At 43.3% G+C, this 20,184-nt stretch overlaps 1 protein-coding gene across 6 annotated transcripts in view; it reads left to right on the top strand.

Annotated features, from left to right (window-relative positions):
• The first annotated feature begins 13,301 nt into the window (after positions 1-13,301).
• Positions 13,302-20,184, top strand: part of CCDC80 (coiled-coil domain containing 80) — a 37,493-nt gene continuing 30,610 nt past the window's right edge. For 2 of the 6 annotated variants that reach the window (XM_032629747.1, XM_032629749.1), the window contains exons 1-2: positions 13,302-17,474; positions 17,889-19,789. In XM_032629747.1, the coding sequence (XP_032485638.1) occupies positions 17,900-19,789 (1,890 nt within the window). In that variant the 5' untranslated portion in view covers positions 13,302-17,474; positions 17,889-17,899. Of the gene's footprint in view, positions 19,790-20,184 lie in introns of all 6 variants that reach the window. The other 4 variants (XM_032629748.1, XM_032629750.1, XM_032629752.1 and 1 more) reach the window with 3 other exon arrangements.

Genomic DNA, 20,184 nt, shown 5'->3' on the forward strand with positions numbered 1-20,184 from the left:
GGTGCTCATCGCATTCAGCCACAAGTGGCAGGGGTGATGGACAGAGCTCTAGAGGCATCTGCAAGGACGCCTTCTCTTGCCTTGTGGTTCTTGAAGGATGCTGATCTCTCTGGACCTGGGGACTCTGCAGAACTGACCTGGAGCCCTGGAGTATGTGTGTGGATATAGGGGCCCATCAAAGAAAAGACTACTTCCCTATCTTCAGAAAAGGAACGTCTGTTTCTATTTAAACTGATGCAATTATTTAGAAAACTCTAATTTAGAAGGTACGTTTTTATTTTTTTACAGTTGGCATTTCCATGTCCCAAGCTCCCTTTGCAGATGTTTCTTTCAAGGTTCTCTTGCTATAAAAGGGCAATAAATTTGAGGTGAGACCATGAAGGCAGTAGTAAGAAGACATGAGATGATATGGTTTCAATAGTCACTTTGAAAAATTTGGGTTCACATAAGCATTTTGCACTGCAAGAATAGCTACAGGAACAGAAATGTCTATAAAAGATTCTCTGTGATGTCCATTTTGGATGCATTTTGAGAGTAATGGCTCCATCCAGGAATGATTAGATGTTGCTAATCTGTCATGTTTTTAAAAGCTTTCTTTAAATCCATATCATAATAAGAAGAACATGCTGTGGAAACCAAGCAGGCTCAGGGGAATATGGTGTTAGAGAGCAAAACTTTGGCCTTAAGCTCTTTTGTTTTGATCAAATAGACTGTGAAAACTAACTGCTTACCAGTAGTCTAGTAATTGAGGTCTGCACAGAAAAAGCAGAACACTCTGTGACTAAAGACACATTAAATATTAAATACTTATTAAAGATGCAAATTAAATGATGGGTAGTAAATATAGATTAACGTAGATTTGTAAAATATGAATAAACTGAACTTCCTCTTAGAAATCATGTTGAAACCTTTCAAAGCAAGTAGTTTCAGTCTTGACTTCCCAAACGTGGGTTGAGAAGGAGAAGCTAAAGAAATATGCAGATCTTATGACAAAAAGAAAACAAACACATTAACTCATTGTCATCATCATCATCAGACATTACTTAATTCCATTTTTGCAGGCTTGTGTTAACCAAACACAAAATTTCGAGCCCAATGGCTTAATCACAGTATTAAAACACTATGAAAGAAGACTGAAAAAAATACAAATTTAAAGTTTCTCCTTTTGATTTTAGGTATGAAAAATGTTTAATCAGAAGAAAATCTTTGCCCAAATTTCACATAAAGAGAAAGCAGTATATTTGGACAATTGCATGATTAAATTCAATTTTTTAGTTGAATTTTAATAGATATGAAAATAAACTGTGCTTAGAAATAAAAGCAATACTGTCTTCCCTTGTAAAATAGAGGAGATAATAATACTTACTCATCAGGTATTAACCTAAAGAAAGTCCTGGCATGAGGAGATTGCTCAATATATGTTCATTTCCTCTCTTCAGTGACAGTGACCAAAATGTAACTATGAATATTCCTCTGGATCAATTAGGACAAAATAAATTGCGATGGGAATTTAATTATGTTTCATTCTTAGATCAAAAGAAGGAAACTACAGAGGCAGAGAAATCTGTAAAAATTTATTTCCTCCCTTCCAAGAGTGAACTCCCATCTACCCTCAATGATACTGTTGAACTTGGCAAGTGACTAACACACTATCCAGTATTTTGTAACTGTTTATAATTAACAGAGTTAAATATTTGAGTTAAGGTAACTCTTGAAATTTCTTTTTTTTAAAAAATAGAATTATAAAGCAATTAAGGGTGAAAACAACAACAGCAACAAAAGAAAGACAACCAAAGCACTGATGGTGTCATGATAAACACATAACACCTATAATCATGAGATTTGGGTTTCAATTCTAGTAAGCGCTGTGTGCCCTGGAGACTTAATTTCCTTGCCTGGGCGATAGAGATGACATCCGCTGTGAGAGTAAAATCGTTCATATAGAACATTCAGACCACTGCTTGTCTCACAATATTGACTCATTCATTCATTCAGACATGTTCAGTGAGTTTTTACACTATGTCCGGCACTGTGCTAGGCACTGGAAATACAACACTGACAAAACAGACACAGCTCTGCTCTCAAGGAGCTTAAAAATGTGGCAGAAGAGGGCTTCCCTGGTGACGCAGTGGTTGAGAGTCCGCCTGCCGATGCAGGGGACGCGGGTTCGTGCCCCGGTCCGGGAGGATCCCGCATGCCGCAGAGCGGCTGGGCCCGTGAGCCATGGCCGCTGAGCCTGCGCGACCGGAGCCTGTGCTCCGCAACAGGAGAGGCCACAACAGTGAGAGGCCTGCGTACCGGGAAAAAAAGTGACAGAAGAGGCAGACATTAAGAAAGACACAAATAATAGTTTGATAAATAAGTAAAAGTTAATTCTGACTAAAAATTAATTCCCTTTCCTCTCTCCTCATTTTTAATAAAGGGAACACGTGTGCTTTCTACTTTCACTTATGAGAATTAAGTGAGTTAATGAATCAAGTGAATCCACTCCGGAAAATTCAAAGCTCTCCACAAATGTCTATGGCTATCTCTGTAACAAAAATTTATCAACTATGCACTAATTGCAAGGACCTAGGGAAGGCAGAAAGAGTAACGGGATGCAGGTTCTCCCTGCTTCTGCCGGGGGAGGTAGGCAACTGGGCACTGTGAGCTACAAGTCCAGACATAAAGTATGCGGTAGCCAAAAGGTTCATTCGGGTTTTTCTGTAACATGTTATGGACAAACCAGAACGAACTTTTTGGACTTCCCAATACTAAAATGTGCTTTGAGAGAGGGTGGGGAGAGTTATTGGATATCTGGAGGTGGCAGAGGTGGGCTCAGCTGGGAAGACTCTATGCAGCAGGTGCATTTGGACTTGACAGTTAGGGGACATCTGGACTTGAGATCAGCCAACAGAGTAAGCAAAAGTACAGAAGGGGGAGATCATCAAGGGGCAACAAAGAAAACATATGTGGTGTATTTTGGCTAGATTGAGGAAGGCACTAATGGCAGTAGTTGGCAACAAGAATTCGGACGAGCGGTTTAAGATCAGATCATAGAGGACTTTGAACGCCGAGCTAGAGTGTGACCTGTATTGTTGGCAGCTGCAAGTCATTAAAGGACTTTGTGTAAGACAGTAACAAGACTGGAGCTGTGAGTCAGAAAGAGTAATCATCCTACAACAGTGTGTCAAATGGATGGTTACGACTACTGGTATGATTTGGCTCAAGGGTTCGGGGAAAGAGCTTCAGGGTCTTATACTTTGGTCCTCTTGAAAGCCAGGGTCCTGAAGCTATCAGAGTTGGAGTGGTCTGTGGAACTTGAAGCATTTGTGTATTTGCTGGTGCTGAGGCATAAAGAAAATAAACTTCCTTTTATGAATAACATGGAACTCATAATGTAGATCCAAAGAGCATATTTCCTTGGTGAAAATAAAGCACTCATTGCAACTACATCTCTCATTTGCCTTAGCGCAGGTCACATTATCTATAATGTATATCATAGACATAGGGAAGAGAGACACCAGGAGGTAAAAACAATTGCTCTGGGCTTCCCTGGTGGCGCAGTGGTTGAGGGTCCGCCTGCCAATGCAGGGGACGCGGGTTCGTGCTCCGGTCCGGGAAGATCCCACATGCCGTGGAGTGGCTGGGCCCATGAGCCATGGCTGCTGAGCCTGCGCGTCCGGAGCCTGTGATCCGCAACGGGAGAGGCCACTACAGTGAGAGGCCTGCATAATGCAAAAAAAAAAAAAAAACAAAAAAACAATTGCTCTAAGCACTAAGCGGCTATGACCCACCGTTTTAAAAGGCACAGACCAGACCCTCTGCCTGCTTCACATACACACAAAGTCCAGTAATGGCTGCTCAGAGCAGCTTAATTAAATATCCCCGCTCCTGGAACTCCCATGGGCTACAGGCACAGAACAAACTGACCCTGACTCCCTCCCTCCCCACCCTGGAGCCTCTCAGAGCCAAAACAGCTGTGGGAGACGAGTGGTGGCCTGTCAGCCAATCAACAAGCAGCTGACAGATGACAGGCTCCATTTGTGACTCTGCAGAGGTAGTGGAAGAAGCCAAGCTGCCCTGCCCAGCTGGGTTCAGAACCTTTAGACTGAAAGAGAATAACAGATGTTCATTTAAAAAAAAAACAACGACAAACCCCAAACATAATTTTATTACGCAAATTCATGCCAGTGAATATTTGGAGAATAAGAACATTTTTGCCAGCCCTCACAGGGTGTCTGGAAGACAGCACAAAGAAGGGTCTACATATTTCTAATCTCTATCACATTTCCATGATGAACTCCAGAGAGTGTGAGACACTGCCGTGGTATGTCCCACAGAGGAGCTTTCAGGGTTTGCTCTGGGTTTATTTAGAGCCAGGAGGAAACAGGGGACTGGGTTTCCCATTCCCAATGCAAGGAGATCTAATTAAGTAGGAGCAAAATAGGTAGCTGAAGACTTTGTCTTATTACTTCATGTAAAAGTCATCACATTAAATAAACACATTTGGCATGAATTTACCAACATAGAGGAAAATGACACTAAGCCACCCAGATAAGATTTTAAAGAATTCAAAGTCCAGGATTTAAAATTCTCTTCATCCAAATAAGCAACCAGCAACTAGGTTGGGCCCTCAGTGATGAATGGATTATGTAATAAAGGAAGGCAGCCAGAGGTTAAACCCTTTCTCCCAATGATGAGCAAATAAGCGAAAAACTCCCACAGAGAACGCTACCTAAGGGCCCTTTTGCAAAAGCCTCACCTTGCTGCCTTGGCCCAGAAGCCAGTGTGTTTATGGCCAACATGTGAGGTCATAAGCTCTGTAAAGGGCAAGGAAGGTGCCTTGAAAGGCTGTTTGGGCTGATCTTTGGGCTCTTGTGTGCATTTGAGGCTCTGTCTTTTCTGACTCTTCCTCCAAAGCCTTCCTAGCTCAATTATGAGAAGATCTAAATGTCCACCTCAGTACCAGGATTTCCTGACCTCCCAACTCTCTTCTGGGATGTTACTCTGTAACTAGGAAAGAACCAAAATGGCTTCCGGTAAACTAGAAGTTGTGCCTGTCCAAAGCAGTCTTTCTTGATAATTTACTGTTAAGATGGAGCCTTGGGGTAGAGATAGATTTACTTTAAGAACCCTAGGTAATACCTGTGGAAGAATTTAACCTGAAACTGGAGGATAAAGGGAGAATCTCACACACATGCCCTCAGGAAGACAAAACTTATGAACTAAGAGACTAATTTCCTATAAACGCCTGATTTACAGAAAACTGATAGTGTGAGAATTCTCTCAGATGATGGGGGTTGATCAGAGGTTGTCTCACATCAACCGTGAGAAGTTTTGCCAAAGGCACGAACAAGAGATGACCCAGGTCGTGTCAGTCTCACAAAGTGGGCTGGATCAAGCTTTGTTTGTGTGACTAGACTGATTTTGTCTGCTCGGAAGTTTTCAAGTCTGGTCTTCGTTTGTTTTTGATTTTAACTGACTCTAACTGAACTCTCCCCTCTACATCCCCTGCCTACAAATACAACCTGTTACAAACCCTCAACTGACTCACCTGTAGCTTGCTGTAATTTGCTTGTCCCAAATTGCAATTCCTCCACTATTCCCAAGTAAACTCATTTTTTTGAGTTTGCCTCAGTTTACCTCTTTATTTAGGTCAACATACCTGTGAGGATTGTGGGAGTAGAAATTGACTCTAGTAGGTACTCAGACTGATGTGCTGGACCCTGAAACCCCAGAGGTAGGTCAAGAGGCCAAGGCAGGGTTCATGGAGCAGAGGTCACAGGCAGAGGGGGGACCGACCTAGTCCAGGAGAAATACCTGACTGTAGGTATGCTGAATCACCTAAAAATATGAGCCATAGTCATTGCATTCAAGAACAGACATCCCAGGGGATGCTTCCTGCCTTGCGCAAACTGTTTTTGGTATAATTAATTAATAGAATTATCTTAGATTTCCAAAAAAGCTTCAGATTAGATTTTTTTTTTTAACAGGCTTAGATTTTTCCCTTTGAAGTTGACATACATCGGCTATTTCTGCTGTAGATTTGTGTACGGTAGGAAACTTTAAATAATTTCCTAAAAATTATTAGTACAATGCATCTCATTTTACATGTTTGTTTTCAGATTGTTTGGAGGAGCTCTTTGTGAAAGTGCAAGAGGTCCATGTTACTCAACAAAAATTTAATCCTGAAAAAAGGCCATTAGAATCAACCCATCTCAACAGGTACTAAATGTCATAGCAAATAATTTAAAGTTTGTTTGCAACCTTATCTTGAAATCTGAAAGGAAAATATGAAGTTTATTTCAGCTTTAATAAATTGAGTTGTAATTGCAAATGTGCGCTAAATTTCTTTTCTTTTTGGCTGCGCTACGCAGCTTGCAGGATCTCAGTTCCCCAACCAGGGTTGGAACCCAGCCATGGCAGTGAAAGCCCAGAATCCTAACCACTAGGCCACCAGGGAACTCCGTGCACTGAATTCTTAGGATGATGGAATGACTCACCTATTGATTTGGGGGAGAGTAAGATTTTCCCAACAAAACTGCATAATGTGACCTAGTACCCATCACTTCACAGTTGGACTTTTACAGCACGGTCCCCATGAGGATCACATTTTTAAGCTTATTCAATAGCTTTTCAATGGCTTAACTGATATTCTAAAAGACTTAATCTGTTGATATCCAAATAATTTTCCCTTGAGGTACCATTTTTTTTTCCCATTCTTGTTGATTTTCTCTTCTGCCAGATCTATTTGTTAATATCTCTGCATGTAATTTCAGCAGTTCTTTATCACTTCTTATTAGATAAAGGTGCTAATTGATGGGCAAAGTTGTTATATGGAGAAAAATGTTTTGGAACTAACTTTGTAAGTGAACAGCCCACTAGTAAATATTTCTGTGTTATGATGACACTTGCTTCTCTACCTTGTGCCTTTAGAGGTAAACTCTGATGACAAACATTTCAAGTAAATTTTTCTCAGAAAGAAGCCAGGGAAATTCATCAGTTCATACATAGTAATCATAGTAACCGTAGACTCCTACAGGCTAAACTTTCACCTGAGTTAGCCACTCACCTAATGCTTAAATTCTCTGCTAAGGAGCCCCTATTTTAACACCTCCAACAGGGAGCTTACTGCTTCTGCATACATCTCTCTTCATCTTTGAACAGCTCTGACACTTATAACATTTTCCTTCTAGCAAGCCGAAATATTATCTAGTATTTGGGCATATGAAAGTACAGCTATCAGGATGCTGGAAAAACACAGTGGGGAAAGGGAGGAACAAAAAAATCAGTTGGGTTATTTTTTCCACTGAGATAAATTGAGTTTGAAAAGTTGGATGAACATTTAGCTGGCTCTACTGCAGTTGAAAACACAGGAAAGAAATTGGTTCTTTTAAGCATTGGTCAGATTGTCATGCTCTGAATATCTGTGAAACAGGTAGTTTCAAATCTCTCACTAAGTACTTGTGTCATTTGAATAAACTGGGTGAATATTACTCATTTACACATAATAAAATATTTGTTTTTCAAAAAAAACCTCTTAAAAATAACATCTGGGTTTAAAATATTGTTTGATGCTATATTTGTATTTATAATCACTTATACAGAAATCTTGATAATTTAGCTCACCATGAATAGTGTACATATGTCATGTTATAATGTCCATCTATTTTGAGACATTAAATTAAAAATAAAAGTCAAAAATATAAATTAAAAAAAAGTCACAGTCTTTTAAAAATAACATAAATTATTTTGTTTATAAAAATAAAATTAAAATCACAGTCTTCTTCCTGCCTTTTTCCTTTTTCGAAGTTTTAAATATAGCTAGGTTAATTTAGGTCTACCGTGGTGAAAATAAATTATTTCCATCTTATTCCAGGTTTACACTCAGGCAAACTTTCTTATAGCCAAGTCGTTAAGACCCATAATTAACGGAATCAGTGCCCTTCAATTTCCAAATCATGCAGTTTAGCTGCTCTTTAATTGGAAACAGAGGCTCTGGGGCTCTGCTTTCCCTTCATATATGGTGGTGTTCTCTATTCAATTTACCCTGTGAGATGTGTCTCTAAGGGGTTTCATAGTTCCAGTAAACTCTGTGCCACTCACACTCAAAGTAGCAAGTGGTTTTTTTCCTGAAGACCATGGCCTTGAGGCCATGCATTTCTCTTGCTCCTCAAGGCATCTTCTACACCATATTCATCTGTTGGTTAAAGTTCAAAACCGTCTTTGCAGGAGGAAATCTCAGGGTGCCAAGCTCCACTCGGGTGTTACATTGCAGGCATGAAGTCTCATTCCTCCTTTCAACTTGATCCAACTTCACACCACCACCAGTTTTCCATTGTTACTGCTAGCATCAGTGCCTACTTTCCCATGTCACTTCTAGGCCAGGGGAGCCTTGAGCTTTCTCTCTGAAGTTCTCTGCTCACTGTTGAGGAATTTGCAGCAGGAATGAAACGTTGATGTTTGAAGAAAATTATAGTGACAATCATTTGGAGGATGGATTGGAAAGGATGAGTCTGGTGGCCAGAAGACCAGTTGGAAGACTATTACAGCCTTAGAAGTGAGAGCCAACAGGAGACACAAAGTGTAAACACTGCTCCGGCTTCTGATTTCATGACAGATTGGCACAAAATACACAACAGGTGAGTCTCCTTCCAATGCTTAGTCATCCCTCTTTGTGTTTGATGCTTAGCACCTCTGTCTGACCCTTTAGCTCCTTCCCATGTTGTTTCATTTGCCTTTTTCCTTAGGCTAGAAGTCTGAATTTATGACTGCTCTTGTGTGGATACCATTTCCCCCACCATTAAGCTGAGTATTAGGCACGTTTCATACACTAAAACTAGCCATTCTCAGTCATAGAGACAGATTCATAGAGACAGAAAGTAGAAGAGTGGTTACCTGGGACTGAGGAAAGGGAGGAACAAGCAGTTATTGTTTAATAGGTACAGAATTTCAAATTGGGAAGATGCAAAAGTTATGGAGATGGACAGTGGTGATGGTTGCACAACAGTGTGAGTGTACTTAATGCCACTGAACTCTACACTTAAAAATCATTGAAATGGTAAGAGTTGTGTATATTTTACCACAATAAACAAACAAACAAGACTGAGAACTTTTGAAGCAAATCAACCCAAAAGCTCGCCGCACTTCAGGATGTTTTATTTGTGTGAGCTGACAAATTTCCTGTCATTTACAGCAGCGAGCCACGAATTTGCTGTTATTTGAACCGTGAAATACTGTAACAAAACCATCTTTAGAAAAAAAATTGAATCCTATTATTTATATAAAAAATAACCATTCACATTTTTATAGATGAAGAAACTGAAGTTCAGGGAGGTTGACACTTTGCCCACGTCACGCAACTAGTAAACAGTGAAACTGGGATTCCAGTCTAAAGTTTGTTGGGCTGCAGATTTTGTGCTGCTTTCTCAGAGGCAAAACAAATCCTATCCAATGAATGAGTGAAATCTCCAAACATGGAAACTGTTCTCTAATTAGGAATTTTTTTTCAATCTAAGCTGTTCCTCTCATTTTGATGCAGTTACTAACATTTACTTGTACTGACTGAATTTTCCCAATAGTTAATGCCAAGGTTTCTGCCAAAATCCACCATCACAAATTATTTGTAAAGGGATCACATGATTTTATTTCCCATACTTAACTTGTAAATAAAAATATTATTTAAAACTTTGGAATGTTACCTGTTAACATATTCAGAACGAATTCGACTTTGAACTTTTAACTTGCTTTGAAGACCACATCGTATTTGATCTTCATTCTGGAGTTTTTGCAAGACTTTGGTTAAAAGCATTTAAGTTAGAACAATATCATTTTTTAACAGATTTTTGAGATGTGATTACAAATGAATGTGACTTTTTTTTTTTTTAAACAGCAGAGTTCAAATTAATATCGTTGACTTCAAAGCAGTCATCTTAGGAGACTGTAGATAGTGACGTTCCAATTATTCATTCATTGAAACATGTAAGTACTTATTCTATGCCAGACACTCAGAGCTTTTTCCTCCAAAACCAATTAATGAACCACGTAGGAAACTTATTACTTTATAGTCATTTATTATTTTGACCCCAACCAGAATTATACAGTTTGGTCATCTACCTCATTCAATAGACTTAGCTCCTTCAGACTATGACTAATACTCAACTCCAAAATCAAAGGTTGAAGAATTGACAAAGTTGAAGATATGCCAAAGATTCCTTGACATGCAGCATATAACCACTTTGATGAGGCTAGCCCCGATCATGTCTGATCACCCCATCTTAAATGGTACATTTCTTCATTCACTATAACTTTTCCCTTCATTGTTTTTCTTTAGAGTGCTTATCTCTCACTAACAGAATGTGAATTCCATGAAAGGAGCGATTTTTATCTGTTGCCATATTCCCAACACTGGAATAATGTCCAGCACATAAAAGGTGCTCTATAAATAGTTTTTGAATAAATGAATGAATAAAATGAAGATTTATATTACTTTACATAAAATGTTTTGCCTCAATGTCACAATTCCATAATTCAGTGCAAGTATAAGGTTTAATTTTGATGGTTTATAGTGCTATGTCTTTTGTTTCTACTATTATTATTTAATAAATAGAGATAAAGGGACCCTCTGGTTCATTAAGTGTAGTTTTTTTTTTTTCTTTTCTTTCCTTCTTTAAAGTGATATGTTGTAGTTGGGTTGTGTTCTGGGGTTTTGCCATTGCTCCTTTTAACTGTAATTTTTTGTGCCTTAACTATATGCAGGGTGCTGTGAAGGATGCAAAATAAATGTAAGGCTATTCCATGTTCTCAGAAGCTTAAAGATCTGCTTGGAAGGAAAGAACCCATATATGAAGGACAAAAAGATCAGAAGAGTGATGCTGTACAAAATACCGTCTCAGAGAAAGGAAAGTGATTCATATTGAAGTTTCTGGGAAAACCCCGTGGAAGAGATAGTTACAGGGCCTGCACATTGCAGAATGAACTGAATGTGGACACATGTAGTAAGGACTTGTGGAGAGAGGGCCAGAGGTAACATATGGTTCAAGTTGTGAGTGAGAATAAACCACCATGAGCTCCTGCCTTTCTCCCACCATGAGCTGCCCCTCCTCCCCGTCCCTTATCCTCTTCTCATCTTCTAAACATTGTACACCAGGCCACAGAACTCTTCATCTCCACCTATACTTGCTCCTTAAGTGATTTCTCCCAGCCTCGTACTTTAAATAACCTTCCAAATGTATAATCCCTGCTCAGTCCTCTTTGAAGTTTAGACTCATGTACCAACAGGCTAATCAACCTTTGTACCAGAGTGTTAAATGGGAATTAAAAAAAAAAATTGTGATTGTTTCTGCCCTTGTTGGCTCTACCTCCAAAACATCTACAAAAGAGGTTGACTTTTCTGCACCTTCACGGCCCCTGGCACCCCAATTCAATCTACCTGACCTTTCGCTTACACTAGTACAATAGCTTCCTCACTGGTCTTCCTGCTGCCATACTCCATTCTCCATGTAGCACCCATTTCACACCATGTATCAGGTTTTTGGAAACTCTACTCAATATTTTGTAATAACCTATAAGGGAAAAGAATCTGAAAAAGAATCTGAATCGCTGTGCTGTACACCTGAAACTAACACGACACTTGTTAATCAATTATACTTCTAATAAATAAATAAATAAAATTTTAAAATGAAAGAGAAAAGCCCTCACCATGTATCAGGTTCTGACACATCCTCACTTAATGTCTTTCAACATCACTCCTCTGAGACACATTTGTGACATAGTCCCTGCTTCAGTGTCTATATGCTTGCTGCTCCCTCTTACTTAGACTGTTCTTTCCCTCCCCTGATACTTGAGTGACTTGCTCCATTAGCTTCACTTAGAATCATTATCCTTGACCCTTATCTAATACGGCCTCCTTCCTTTCATCACCTTATACTCCCTTCCCTTTTAAAAATCTCTTCCAAGCACATGTCTAGGTCTAGGTCTATTTATCTGTTCATATTCTTATAGTCTGTTTCCTATTACTGGCACAGAAGCTCCATGAGATCAGGATGTGTTCATTGTTATATCCCTAGTGACTAGAGCAATGCCTGGCATTGAATAAATATTTGTTGAATGAATGCATTACCATCCTTATGGCTCACGCCTCCTCATGTAAATAAGGTGATGTCCTGAGTGATGTGATCAAAACCTGAAGTGCGGGGTCAATACAGAGAAACAAGTGAAAGACAGGGCAATCCTAGCAGGACAAATGCAGGATACAGAGCCCAGATGGGAACTGGGAAAATGAGGATGAAAGGCCTGTCAGGCGATCTAGCACGTCCTGCGAGGCAGAGTATCTTGGACTCTTGTGGACCCTAGCGGACTTTAGAGCCAATGGAATATACCAAGCAAGTTTTCCAGGTGCCACTCAGGAGCTGCCATGGGAAGCCTCTTTCACGGTAAAGCCTGCTCCAGGAATCAAAGAGGCACTGAATTTTTACATGAAGATAAAGTTGGCAGTACTGCTGCAGAGAGTATAATGGACTAATATTTGTTTATCTTCTCCAGTGGGCTGTGAGCTTCTGAGGGGAAGACACTGCCTCATTCCCTACCATTCCTGGTATGAAGTCTGCACTCTTGCAAACATTTGGGAGAAAGAAATTGGACCATTGCTCTCTACTTGGTTATACCTAAGGGCATGGAGAGCAACATATTTAGAATTTCCCCCTTGAAACCTGATTGATATAAACTTTTGTATGCATTAAATGGCTAATAGCTGACTTTGAACTCAGTACAGGTCACCCCCTCCCAATTCACAACTAACCCTTCAAGCAGCAAATTGAGGGGTTAAAGACTTAAAATTTAAATGTTAAAGATTTTAAATGAGCCATTAAGTCATTCACATAGTCCCTTAATCTCTGCTATGGCAAAAACCTTCAATTTGCTCTAATTAGGACTTCAACATTTTCTTAATTAAACAACTTTCCATCTGGAAAAAAATGGCTTCAAGGTCCCTCTCACCCAAAAAAACCTCTGAAGTAATCAAAACTAAACGAATAAAAAAAGAATATTAAAACTGTTCTTCCCAATAGTTTTGGCCACTATGTATCAGGTAACTTTTATTTTTATTTATTTTTTTAAAAACGTATACACATACCTCAACTTCAGATTAAACCTGCGAGCTTGTTGACATTTCAGAGACAATTTCAGAGTGTTTCTTTTTGGGGATTACCCTTTCTCAGAATTTCTCTGGGTAGCCGCAGCAGCAGCGTCCTCAGATCATGGTCATTGTGGGCTTTCCCCTTGACTTTGCTGTTCATTTCTTCAGTTTGTCCTACACTGTGAATGCTGAGAAAGGGAAGAGTTCATTTTCATTCTGAATGACATAAATGTGGCTGAAGACTGAACATTGATTACAGTCTGCAGATGGAAAGGAAAACCACGTAGCATTATCCCCGATGTGAATACTGTTTGTGTCTCTGCCACAAAGATGTGAAAAAATGGCTCTGCTATTCTTCCTGCTGGGGGTACAGGACACTGAAGAGTTTGCACTGTTTTCCTTTTTAATTTTTTTCTGGTTTCCTCTTAAGCAAATGATTTTTTCGGGCAATAGAACAATGTTTTGAATCGAGTCGGTAAGATCCACCGAGGTTTACTCTGTGTAGGGGACCAACTATGACAGAACCCATAGTTCTTCTAGGGTGCCTGGGACAGGTTATTTTCCTGAGTCTTGGTCTCAGGTCGCTGCAGGCTTAGGTCAGCGTGGTTCTGATCAGTTAGCACACAAGCTTCTGAATGTCTCCTTACGTTTACTCTCATTTTCATCAAATAATCACCCCCATCCCAGTGTCTCTAAAGCAAATCTGTTTTTCACATTCTTTCCTTCCCTCCCTCCAAATTACTATGTGACCAATGTCAAGGCAGTGTCTTGTGAGTGAATCACTGAATTAGCATTTCTAAAATCTAGTTTTGAATTTTATTCTTTTTACCTTTCTCTGACTCAACATCAATCCCCCCCTCTCTAAAATCTCTCTCCTTTCTTTCTCTCTCTTCTCTGCAATTAGTTAATGTTTCTTTCTTAGGTTACAGAAGAAAGGGAAAGATCTAGGTGGGAAACGTTTAAAAACAGGGCTCTTAAATCATGGACTAGAAATTGAGAGTCATTGCAAATCCTACATCATTATGGGCTTTTTCAGAAAGCGGTGCATGCTAACTTACTTCCTAGGCCCTTATCAGACATGTGCTCGCTCCCTGGTCTTCCCTGGGAGGTTTTTCTGAGGTCCCAGGGAAGGCTTTGGGTGTTGAGGTTGAAAAACCCTGAGCAGGCACCAGAAGTCGCATGCTGCCGGTATGTCTGCTGGGCGTGTGGGAGCTTTGGGGAGACACTGAGGTGGAGGTATTAGGTCCTCTCCCGCGTATGTGTTTAGCACGCCATCTAGTGGCTGAAGCTCACAGAAGGGAAGAAAGCCTAAGTACCCCAGAAGACCCAGCTCAGGGTTGGGCAGGCTTCCCCTCTGGGTCAAATCTAGGTCGCTAAAGTGGCTTTATTTCAACTTTACCAGTGCATAGGTGACAAATGTTGTGCAATTCGTTGGGAGGTTGGTGGAAGCCATGGGACAATCAAGAAAAAGGATAAAAGAGTTTAAGGATCTATTAAGAAAGGCAAAAAGTACTGCTAAACAATTATTCCAGGGGCTTCCCTGGTGGCGCAGCAGTTGAGAGTCCGCCTGCCAATGCAGGGGACACGGGTTCGAGCCTTGGTCCGGGAGGATCCCACATGCCGCGGAGCGACTGGGCCCGTGAGCCACGACTACTGAACCTGCGCGTCTGGAGCCTGTGCTCCGCAACGGGAGAGGCCGCGACAGTGAGAGGCCCGCGCACCGCGATGAAGAGTGGCCCCCGCTCGCCACAACTAGAGAAAGCCCTCGCACAGAAACGAAGACCCAACACAGCCAAAAATAAATAAATAAATAAAATTTAAAAAAACCAATTATTCCAGAAAGTAGGACTCTAAAAGTGTAAGTGCTCTGAGCAAAATAAATGAGATTCTTCTATGAATATGGGGAACACAAAAAGAAATTGAAGGAAGAGAAAAAAGAGAGGGCATGGGAAGAAAGTGAAAGAGAGAGGCAGGATAACATAATGCTTTGTAGACAGTTCTACACCTGGGTTCAAATTTCAGGACCACCTCTTAGTATTTGCGTGACAGTAGGCAGTTACTTAAACTCACTCAGTCTCAGGCTGTCCATCTGTAAAATGGGGATGATCCCACCTATCTCTTAGGGAGGCTGTAAGGGTTAGATAAAAGAATATATGGAAGTGCCAAGACCAGAGCCTCACGGGAAAATGCTCAATGAATAGGAGTTATCAGCAGGGAGAAGACAAAAGGAGGAGAAAAGAAGGAAGCGAGGAGACCTAGTAAGGGATTGTGCGGAACACATTATGGTATGAGAAAGGAAATCACATCTAGGACTGTCCAACTCAGCACAAGGCATTTGATCAACTTAACAGGTGAATCCCATGAAAGGGGAAATCTCTGCCTCCACGGGACAGACAGACGGTCTCTGCCTGAAGCCCACCTTTGTTCTGGACTCACAAGGATCTGAGATGGCTCCACAGGGGGGCCTTCCTTCTTGGCACCCCTTGGTCTTCGCACTGTGGACTGAGAGCCTGACACTCAGCCCTCTACAGACCTTCAATTCAGTGCTGGGAGCTTATGTGAAGGAAAAGTCAATGACCAGTCGGAGATGGGGCTGATTAAAGGGAGCAAGCAGGGACCAGGTTTTATTCAGAGAAGGCAGCCATTAATATGGCCTAGCTTTCAAGGGACCTTCTGAAAACCCTGGCTCACCACTGTCCGTAGCAGTTGATGCTGACTGAATGCACTTGGAGAGGCTGGAAGAAATATCTGTATAACCCAAGGCATCTTCCCTCCCCACTAAAAGCTGAATCCTCATGGCAGATCCAGGCGGTGGATGCACAGAGCTGCCTCAGTATCTCCTTTGGAAACCCGATATGGCTATTTCTAAGGATTGCCTAAAGCCCTCTGGACACCTGAAGCCTCCAGAGAGCAAGATATTGAGACACACATACACACACACACACACTCATGCACATACACTCGTGCCCTCTGAGGAAGTTCTTAGCCTACCATCTCTAGCCAGAGCCCAGAATTGGAGGTCATAATGGCCTTTCCCTGTGTAATGGCTGCCCACAATCTCAGGGGAACAGCAGCCACTGCCTGCATTTCTAACCTTTTACCAGCTTCCTTTCATGCCAAAGAGAAACTAGGAACAAGAACACAGTAATATGATCCCCAGTTAGCATAAAATAAAAACAACCCAGCCATGTTTTCCATGGGCTTTTCCAACCTCAAACGAAATGCATGAAGCAGGGAGAAAGAGATAAAAATACATGCATGGAACTATAAATGTACATACTGTCTGTGTATGTACAGCCAATCATCCTGACGTAAATGAGTATCTGTCTCTAGGAAAACCAAGCAGTCAGATGTAGAAATCTGAGAATTTTCACTTTCCAGAGTGCAGTCTGTGTACAGACAGGAAGGGATAGTGCCCTGATGACTCAGTGGGGAAGGGGTTAAGTCCTCAGCCATCCTGTTCTAAAGTGATTTATGATGATGTGCAGTGTTTCAAAACTCTCCCCCACCCCGCCCCAGCCCAACCCCAAAGAACAGCCCCTCTCTCTCCCCCAGTCCAGGCTCAGGCTCACCATGCTGAAATGGGAAGGAGGCGGTGTTTTGCTGATCTGTTAAATTCTTAGTGAAGTTTCCTTGATTTCCAGTGGCTGCTGTTGTTTGAGTTTGGTTTGGATCAAAACTGAGGTTGTCCTGGCATTGCTGGGACTGAATCCAGGCAAGAGGAAGAAGAAAAAGGAGAAGGAAAAGAGGAGAGAAAAAGGTGGGAAGAAATAAAGGGAGGAGAGAAGCGTAAGGAAAAGAAAAAAGTCCTTTTTCAACATCACATTCCTGTGTTTTCCCTCAGCCTGGAAACTATATTAATCCCAGTGCTTTTACGCTCGGAAACAAAGGGACTAAGCCAGACTGTGGGGGAAAGGGTGATAAGAAGGATCCTGGAACTCGAAAAAGAGAAAGAGCGAGATTCAGAAATAGCTGGGGCTCCACTTTAAGGGGCGTCCAGTACTGTCGGCCGGGGGCATTGGCACACACAGACACACAAGCCTGAGCAGAAAGAAGCTGCAGACAAATGGAGATGCAAAGACTTAAAAGGACAGCTCCTTTCACCTCATTCTACTTGTCAAGAAGGTAAAAAGGCACAGCCAGAAAGAAAAGAAGAAAGCTCAGCCCTCAGGTCCAGACAGGCGGTGGTCTGCGTGTGGCTTTGGGAGCTGGAGCTGCAGTAGACCCCTTTGTATCGGACAGCCTCGCAAAGGAGAAAGAGAGTTGGGAGGAAAAGTATTTCATCTAGGAACTGTCCTGGGAGCACACTTCAGATTACATTTTAAAGCCTCTGCATTCCATCTCCATGAGCCACCATGTAAGTGTGTAATCCTGCCTGTCTTTGCTGTGCTTGTTTGTTTCTTTGTCGCTTATTTGAAGAAATGAAATGGGAATGTTGTCATAATTGATACGCTCAGTGTGCATTTTCTCTGGAGCATCAGACAGTCAGTTGAAACAGTGCAAGCATGTTGAATGGGTTTCCTGCTTAATATAGCTGTCTCTGCTAAGCACTGACAAATTACAGGGACTTAAATGCAACAGGATCTCATCCGACTTTCCATTCCCTGACCTGCCTCCTTCTTCTCTAACCGCCCCCCACCCTTCCCCTCCCCTTGGCCAAGATAGAGAAAGAGATAATGCCCAGCTCTGTTTGCAATTAAATGATTTTCTTTCTTTCTTTTTTTACTCTGCCCTCCGCTTTCTGTCTTTTGACCCTGCTGCCTCCCCAAAGTGGATTGCACAATGACATGGAGAATGGGACCCAGTTTTACCATGCTACTGGCATTGTGGCTGGTGTGCGGATCAGAACCCCACGCGCATGCCATGAATAGAGGGAGCCGCGGAGGGCAGAAAGCGCCTCCGGTTTCCCCCGTCAACAGAAGGCCAGCTCGGTTACTGAGGCACACGGGGAGGTCTCAGGGAATTGAGAGAACCACTCCGGAAGAACCAAACCTCCAGCCTCTCCAAAGAAGGAGGAGCATACCGGTGTTGAGAGTGGCTCATGCCACGGCACCGTCAGCCTCCCTGGGTATCCACAGGGCCCCAGTGAGAACTGTGCGGAGACCAGCAGCCCGGAGCTCTCCCCGTGAGATGGTCCGAGATGAGGGGTCTTCAGCTCGGTCAAGAATGTTGCGCTTCCCCTCTGGCTCCAGCTCTCCCAACATCCTTGCCAGCTTTGCAGGGAAGAATAGGGTGTGGGTCATCTCGGCCCCCCACGCCTCGGAAGGCTACTACCGGCTCATGATGAGCCTGCTGAAGGACGATGTGTATTGTGAGCTGGCGGAAAGGCACATCCAGCAGATCGTGCTTTTCCACCAGGCAGGCGAGGAAGGAGGCAAGGTGCGGAGGATCACCACTGAGGGCCGGGTCCTGGAGCAGCCCCTGGACCCCAGCCTCATCCCAAAGCTGATGAGCTTCTTGAAACTGGAGAAGGGCAAGTTTGGCATGGTGCTGTTGAAGAAGACGCTGCAGGTGGAGGAGCGCTACCCTTATCCGGTCAGGCTGGAGGCCATGTATGAGATCATCGACCAGGGCCCCATCCGCAGGATAGAGAAGATCAGGCAGAAGGGTTTTGTGCAAAAATGTAAGGCCTCCGGGGTAGAGGGCCAGGTGGTGGAGGAAGGGAACGATGGCAGAGAGGCAGGAAGGCCAGGCCTGAGCAGCGAGAAGAGGAAAGAGGAGCAGAGGAGAGCACAAGTGCTACCAACCAGGGAGAGTCGGCTGAAGGCGATGAGGAAAGCGGCCACCGCTGCGGGGGCCCCTCCTCCACCGCCCACAACCCCACGGGCCACCACCCTGCCTCCTGCTGCAGCCACAGCAGTGACTCGGGCCACCTATCGGCCGGTGACGGTAACTGCAAGACCTACAACCCCCGTGGGCTTTCCGACCACCCAGAGGCCCTGGACGCCCCCGGTGCACCCTTCCTCGGAGCCTCACAGGGCCTCAGCAACAGCCGAGGTGGCCACTGCCAGGGGCCCCGTGGCCTCCAAGAACCTCTACCCTCCACCCAGGAAGGAGCAGCCCAGGGAGAGGCCGCAGACCGCCCGGAGGCCCAGCAAGGCCACCAGCTTCGAGCGTTTCACGGCTGCCCCTCCCACCACCGTCTCCGAGCCCAGCACCAGGGCTGGCGCCGGCCGTTTCCAGGACAACCGCACGGACAGGTGGGAGCACGGCCCCCGGGACCCGAATGTGGGGCCGGGTCCTCACAAGCCTGCAAAGGGGAAACCTCCCCAAAAGAAAGCCCGGGACAAAATCCTTAGCAATGAGTACGAGGGTAAGTATGACCTCAGCCGGCCGACCGCCTCTCAGCTGGAGGAGGAGTTGCAGGTGGGGAATGTTGCCCCCAAAAAAGCGAAGGAGTCTAAAAAGCACGAAAAGCTTGAGAAACCCGAGAAGGAGAAGAAAAAGAGGGTGAAGAGTGAGAAAGCAGACAAGTTACTCAAGAGTGAAAAGCAAGTGAAGAAGGACAAGGCTGAGAAAAAGAGCAGGCAGGAGAAAGAGAAGAACAAGAAGAAAAAGGCGGGGAGAACGGAGAAGGACGGGCACCTGAAACCCACGAAACACTTCGCGCAGAGTCCCAGGAAGTCGGTGACCGACCTGCTGGGGCCCTTGGAAGGCAAACGAAGGCTCCTTGTAAGTAATCTTCTCCTTGGCATTGTTCCGTGGGCCGAGGCAGTGTCCGGGCTTGGTGTGTTATTTTTCTAAAATCACATTGTTGGATGGCAGCCTGTGGCTGAACAGGCGCTATGTTCATGCTATGATCATGAGGTTTGTCAAGGAAAGCCAGCCAGGCCAGTGGTTCCTTTTGGTTAAGATATTCTATGAACCTCTATCCACACAGACCCGCAGCCCTAAGTACAGAATCAATGACTGGGGGATCTTAGCCATGAGCCCAGGGAAGCACCTGTACTCAGCTTCCTCCAAACCCATCAGGCCCATCCCCACTTTACTTCTCTCTTCCACAGGACAGTGGAAAGATACACAGGAGGATACCGCTCCCTTCCGCCAAGTGCAAAGAATACCTAAAG

Source organism: Phocoena sinus, chromosome 4, assembly GCF_008692025.1.
Source record: "Phocoena sinus isolate mPhoSin1 chromosome 4, mPhoSin1.pri, whole genome shotgun sequence".
In the NCBI taxonomy this organism is placed as follows: Eukaryota; Metazoa; Chordata; class Mammalia; order Artiodactyla; family Phocoenidae; genus Phocoena; species Phocoena sinus.